Source organism: Sphaeroforma arctica, assembly GCF_001186125.1.
Source record: "Sphaeroforma arctica JP610 unplaced genomic scaffold supercont1.1342, whole genome shotgun sequence".
In the NCBI taxonomy this organism is placed as follows: domain Eukaryota; class Ichthyosporea; order Ichthyophonida; genus Sphaeroforma; species Sphaeroforma arctica.
Genome location: NW_014039216.1, coordinates 1 through 7,117, shown reverse-complemented (window position 1 = coordinate 7,117; position 7,117 = coordinate 1). Strand labels below are relative to the sequence as shown.

Sequence of the window (7,117 nt, the reverse complement as noted above, 5' to 3'; positions counted from 1 at the left end):
GTATATATATATATATATAAATCTCCTGCATATTATTGCTTTCATATATGTACTTTTGCTTATTTAACTAATTGGTTGCTCTGTTGTCATCCAGGTACTATTCGCCGCGAGAACTGCAAGCACTCACCTCGGAGGGCGAAGACTTCTCGAACGAAGGAATCAACGTGTAGTGTACCAACCCGCTCTGATTGATACAGGATGATACCCCAATGAGTATTAACTTAAGCACACAAGCTTATATTTGCACGCCGACAGATCCGATTTGTGTAAATCTACGCCTGTTGCGACACGGCTCTGATTCTTCAGAGACATTTGGGCTTGTGTCTACAGCTTTCACTCGGCTTAATAGCACGAGGGCCCACGGCTTATTGTATCATAACAGTGCAAATCTTATGTTATGTGGAAGTCTATATGTAGAGTAGACTGTTCTGTCACACAGGGCAAGGGCAGGGCAGGACAGGGCGTGCCGTGGATAGTATGGTGTACCTCGAAGGGGTCGTGAGGTTCGCCATTTTTCATGGGAAGCCCAGGTTACCGCTGCTAAACTGTCCTGTTCTATGATTATGAACTACAACAATTTTGCTTGGTTGCCAAACTTTTTGAAAATCTGGTCTAAACACTCTTTTTAAATAACAACTTCTCGTGGTACTATGGGGGCTCTGGCGTCCACAGTCGCACCTTTTGCTGGACAATTAAGGGCGAGATATGCTGGCACTCTAAGAATATGCGAGGTGAGCTGTATAAGTGTATTTCATGCTTGTATTGGCTAAGTGTAAAGAAACGATTGGCTGTTTCTGTGGTGTGGCCGATGTTAAAATGAACAGACAGCACGATAGGGGCAGGGAAAAAAACAAACAAAAACAAAACTATTATGCAAGTCAGCAAAAACAATTTATTACAATACGATTACCGACACTGTTCTGCGTGTTTTACAAGTGGTCACAGGAGAGATCATACATGTTTTAAGAAGCTTATGGACTATCGTAAGCTTATTTAGGACTATCGTAAGCTTATTTAGGACTATCGGTTCAAATGGTCTGTAAGACGTTAAGTGATGACGAGCTTTCGTGAGCAGTGAATCTCCTACTCAATTGGTGACGTCTCTACTACTGACGAATCTGGTGGATCCTCACGTTTTGGTCCGTGCAGCTAATGTGGGAGAGTTTTAAAAATCCAGTGGTTGGAACTTTATAGGCTCATTATTAACTACGGGACAGTGGGGACACGGGTAATGTCTCAAAAAAGTGGGACCTGTATTCTGTAAGGCGCCTAAGGCTGTATTATCTGTATTCATAATTTCATACGTACATATGTACTCTCAATTTTGAATTGTTTTTGCTGTACATGACACAACAACATACCCTTGACACACTCGCAGTTCTTGCGTGCCAGTCATGTCTCTACTTGCACTATTCACACCACTTACAGTTCAGACAGTCAAGCATACGTACCAGCGTAAGCATTCTTGTACTAATACAATAAAGCAATACTGTTGCCTTCACAATTCTGTTGGATAGTCCGTCACATTCCTATCTGACATTTTCACATATTTAACAGACAAGTTGAAGTTGTTAACTTGTTTATGTCAATTCTGCTAGCAGTTTATCCTGAATTCCTACATATACACGCTAGTTTATACTCCAAATAAACCGTAAGATTTACTCCCTCAAATACCATGAGTATGTATGTACCAGGTCCAAGACTCCAGAGTCCAGGCGGCGGCGCGGCGCCATACAGTTGTCTTTTTTTTTGGCGCCCTGTGTTTATACATAAGTACATACATTGGTGTTTTTTCAACTTTTTTTTGGGCCATTTAAAAAATGAGTATTTATTAAGAAAAAGTATTCAAAAATGTCTATAAATATATACATTACATATAAGAGTAAATATGAAAAAAATAGAGACTAAGTGCAGTAAATTTTATATTTATTTATTACAGTATCATGCATTATGTATTTTATTTGTATGTTGTCTTTTTATTTAAAATCCATTTGATTTCGAATCTTCGATAAAATTCAAAAAGATTGTTTAAAAAAATAAATAGATATTTTTTTAACTTCATGGCTGCTTAGGGCTCAGAGCATGACTCATCAATATGTACATATTTTATATGTTTTTAAAAAAAATATCAAAAATATAAATAAAACGACTTTGTCTATACGACACCCATCACTATTTATACCATTATTATAACGCCCGAGCCCGTGTCCAAAACCGCATCCGGACCATTCGCAAAGGTAGGGTCGATATTTATGGACTCACGACCCCACGTAAGGCGACTTTGGCCCAAGTAGCGAACTATTAAGCATGTACACTTTGCGAGAAAAAATCTTTACCGACACAACAGTCAAGTATCAGTTTTCGGTACATAATCTACACCTATATATCACCTGAAATAGAATACAAGTATAAAACGCCTCAGACTCTCTAGTAGAGCGAGAGCCAATGTTCTGATAAACCTGTGAGCGAATTCAAAAAAAATCGTTTCATAGCCTTCTAAATTATTTTTACAATAAGAGAAGGCTATGTATGAACGTGCTCTGTAGTTCAACAATGTTAACTTTTGTTTTGTCCTTTCTGTTTGTAAATTTCACTCGGTTGAGTCGGTTCATAAACACAGAAATGAATACTATGGCTCGGGCGTTAAACATTTTATAGTGATGGGTGTCGAATAGACAAAGTCTAGCCTTCTAAATTATACAATAAAACAAACATTGCTTTTGTTTTTTTTACAAAACAACAAAAACATCACAAAAACAAATCAAAAACAAAAACTTGAGCCAATCGGCAATCTGGCCAATCACTTCGATACAAAAACTAAGTGCGTTTCGTGAAATATGGGCTGATGCAGTGATCGGCTGATCCTGTAGTTGATACGCACGGCTTTTGGTGTCAATACTCAATAGTCATAGGTTCATGGGTCATGATGACTCATGGAGTCATGGATTCAACATGACTTGCAGTTTGCACTTTGCAATTTCCACTTTGCAGTTTGCACCCATTCAAAATATAATAAATGAGAGTATAGACGTCGAAAGAGCCGAACCACTGCCTGTCCCAGTGTGTCAGGTCAATAAATATAGTATACTTTTTAATAATAATAATAATATATATGTTCGCTTCACAACCAGCTCGGATACATATATACACAGACAAGCAAGAACAACCGACTGCCAAGATGACTAAAAAACTCGACACAAAACATTTGATTAATATCATCTTGTGCATACTTCTTCCCCCTCTTGGTATGGCATTTATTTATTAAGAAAAGCATTTTCGTACATCCTGATGAATTTCGGTGTTGGTTCTAGTGTGTCGTCCGTAGACCCTGTGATTATATGTGGCAAGGTATGCCTACGAGCGCTTTAATTTGGGCTTAAAGGTCTTGAATACATTTTTCTTGAATAGTGCTTTTTATTTTCGAGAATTATATACCCGTCTCTTAATCCTACCGGCGGGTGTGCCATTAACCGGAATACTATTGAGTAGTAACCACGATGGCAGGTACATCGAAGGTAGCTCATTAATATCCATGTTTCATATGTGGGGATGATACTTTGCAACAGACCATAAATATAGGTTATTTTTTATGATTCTCATGTATAGTTTCTTCCTCATGATTCGTTTAAAAAATACTATGTTCTCAATTGTTTTTTTATACATATTATTAAAAACAACTGATTTCAGTATATAATTAATTCTCAACAGCTGTGGGTCTGAAGAAGGGTCTCAATCAAGATTTTCTAATCAATTTGCTGCTGTGCTTATTCTTCTGGTTACCCGCGATTATCCACGGGTTCTACGTGACGACGACATCTACTAAAGACGACTATCTACCAATCCGCTAAATGGTCTGTAGAGCATTGGCGGAAAACCTTGATATGAATATAAATACATGTGTAGCTCTGCTTTCAAACTCGACAACGGTGTATATTTACTAAATAAAGAAATATTTATATTGCTTAATCAATCTGACTTGTTCTTATTCTCGATTTCAGCTCTAGCAGTGGCAGAAGTAGGGATCTGAGGACCATTTAACTCAAAATTCGTTATGCGAAATGATTTGTTGGGTGCACTAAAAACGAAACCTAGTGCAGATCGAACTCGGAAGGTAGAACGAATAATAAAGAAAGAACACATTATAAAAGCCCCCCTTTTAGACGAGTCAGTCAATCCGTGGGGGTTGTGTCAGACTGTCAGAAGTGTTCGAATAAATAAGGGTTGATATAGTGGGAGTTGAGTTAGCGGGTATTGTCAGTGTATGCATGATTCATACTCTTTAAACTACCACGTTCAAAAAACGTGTAACCGTGTACGCATGTATATATAATAGACATATACATACATACACGTGCACACGTGTACACACACACACATATATATATATATATGTACATACATATATATATATATATATATATATATATATATATATATATATATAGTATACTACACACACACACACACACACACACATATATATATATATATATAAGTATATGTATATATGCATACATACATATACACATACACACACACTCACACACTAATATATATATATATATATATATATATATATTTATATATATATGTATGTGTGTGTGTAAATATTTCTATTACATACCTATATTTTTAATCTTCATATATTCACACACCCCAATTGATACACACTGAAGTTATATTTACCAATTGACGTTACGTATTTGAACAGGTATCTGGGACGGGGCATTGGCTAGTAAAACGCTTTGGCAATTGTCAAGACGTACGAAGGGCTTCAGAGAATTGCTCAAGGATTCTAAAAGCGGTTTGCAATATGAGGGTAACTACGAAGATGTGCAGAAACTGGTATTGTATGCTCAGGTAAGCCGTTCAGGGTTTTAGGGTTTTAAAGGTGTAGTACGTTTGGCAGGTTTGCACATCTCATTGTATTTACTTGGCGTGCAGTGTCAAGTGTCTTCATATACACACATAATCGGCTCTAATCAACGTAGTTTGGTGGTTGTTTACAGTATTTGACGGAGATTTGATACTTCGCGCTGCCTTCACGTACACGTGGTATCGTATACTATTGTGGTTTTAGTTTTGGATTCCTTCGATGTTCAACATACACACACACACACACACACACACACACTATATATATACATATATATAGATATATTTATATACCTGTTTTATAACGTTACCTCACTTTCACAATCACAGACGGCACGAGCCGTACAGATGGCAAATCAATACGAGGCTCTGCACAGGGGATGTCTGTTCGACTCATTCGGACGACAGATTGGTGGCCAGGTGACTGTGATGGTTGGTATGTATAGGAATTGTGTAATAGAGTGCTATGTAGTTAGTATTCTGGATTTGTAATTTGGGAAATGTCTTGTTCTTGGCGGGTTTACTTGGCTAAATGTATAGTATTTTGGATACACTATTCGGGAAACGTCTGGTTTTTGGGGCGTGTTTGGTTTACTTTGCTAAATGTAGTCACGCATGCTTGGTGTAGTACAGCCATGGTACACATGATTGCGTGCGTGTAAGTATAAATATAAAGCAGTGACGTGTAGATACAAGTAAGTATGCAAGTATAAGTAAGTGTGCGAGTATAAGTAAGTGTGCAAGTATGTAAACAAAAAAGTAGATACAAGTGTGAAAGTATAAGTAAGTGTGTAAGTATAAGTAAGTGTGAAGTATAAGTAAGTGTGTAAGTATAAGTAAGTGTGAAGCATAAGTAAGTGTGTAAGTATAAGTAAGTGTATAAGTTTAAGTAAGTGTATAAGTTTAAGTAAGTGTGGAAGTATAAGTAAGTGTGTAGATACAAGTATGGTGTGTAAGTGTATAAGTATGAGTAAGTGTGTAAGTATAAGTAAGTGTGTAAGTATAAGTGTATAAGTATAAGTAAGTGGGTAGATACAAGTAAGGTGTTAAGTATAAGTAAGTGTTTAAGTATCAGTAAGTGTGTAAGTATAAGTAGATGTGTAAGTATAAGTAAGTGTGTAAATATAAGTAAGGTGTGTAAGTATAAGTAAGTGTATAAGTATAAGTAAGTGTATAAGTATGAGTAAGTGTGTATGTATAAGTAAGAGTGTAAGTATAAGTAAGTGTGTATGTATAGGTATGGTGTGTAAGTATAAGTACGTGTATAAGTATAAGTAGGTGTGTAGATACAAGTATGGTGTGTAAGTGTATAAGTATGAGTAAGTGTGTAAATGTAAGTAAGTGTGTAAGTATAAGTAAGTTTGTAGATACAAGCAAGTATGTAAGTATAAGTAAGAGTGTAAGTATAAGTAAGTGTGTAATTTTAAGTAAGGTGTGTAAGTATAAGTAAGTGTATAAGTATAAGTAAGTGTATAAGTATTAGTAAGTGTATAAGTATGAGTAAATGTGTAAGTATAAGTATGAGTGTAAGTATTAGTAAGGGTGTATGTATAAGTATGGTGTGTAAGTATAAGTAAGTGTATAAGTATAAGTGTATAAGTATGAGTAAGTGTGTAAGTATAAGTATGAGTGTAAGTATAAGTAAGTGTGTATGTATAAGTATGGTGTGTAAGTACAAGTAAGTGTATAAGTATAAGTGTGTAAGTATAGGTATGTGTGTAAGTCTAAGTAAGTGTGCAAGTATAAGAAAGTGTGTAGGCACAAGTAAGTGTGTATGTATAAGTACGTATCTGTATGTATGATGCTTGTTTGACAAAGGCCAGTTGTGTGTGGTGTTGTGTTTAGGGCATATCAGAGGTCTGGGTGGTATACGTACCACTGGCGACTGCTTACAAGCACTCAGTCATCAAACACAACACACTCACTTACGTTACCTAACAGTTCACTGTACTTGGTTACTAAGTTCACCATACTAAACCCTAAACCCTACTTTGATACTGAATGCGGATAATCTCACAAGGGGTGGTATTATAACTCAGTTCATGGTGTATTTACTAAACCCTTAAACTCAATCTCACCCCAGGTAAGGCTGATTTAACAGGCCAGCACTCTGTGAGTGTGGCCGTAGACGGAAGAGAGTTAGTGGGGTCACGCCAAAGCACACACAGTGGAGAGGAGGTGGAGGTATGCTAATGGGTTGTATGTACATGTGCTTGCATATTATATGCCTATATTTAGATAT

At 36.5% G+C, this 7,117-nt stretch overlaps 1 protein-coding gene across 1 annotated transcript; it reads left to right on the top strand.

The window, feature by feature from the left end:
* Positions 1-3,338: 3,338 nt before the first annotated feature.
* SARC_10668 (hypothetical protein) lies at positions 3,339-7,059 on the top strand (the record flags this gene model as incomplete). The annotated part of the gene is made up of 4 exons (XM_014295281.1): positions 3,339-3,348; positions 4,712-4,860; positions 5,206-5,311; positions 6,959-7,059. Coding segments are annotated over 4 exons (366 nt in total), but the record flags the coding sequence as incomplete, so codon positions are not given.
* Positions 7,060-7,117: the final 58 nt, after the last annotated feature.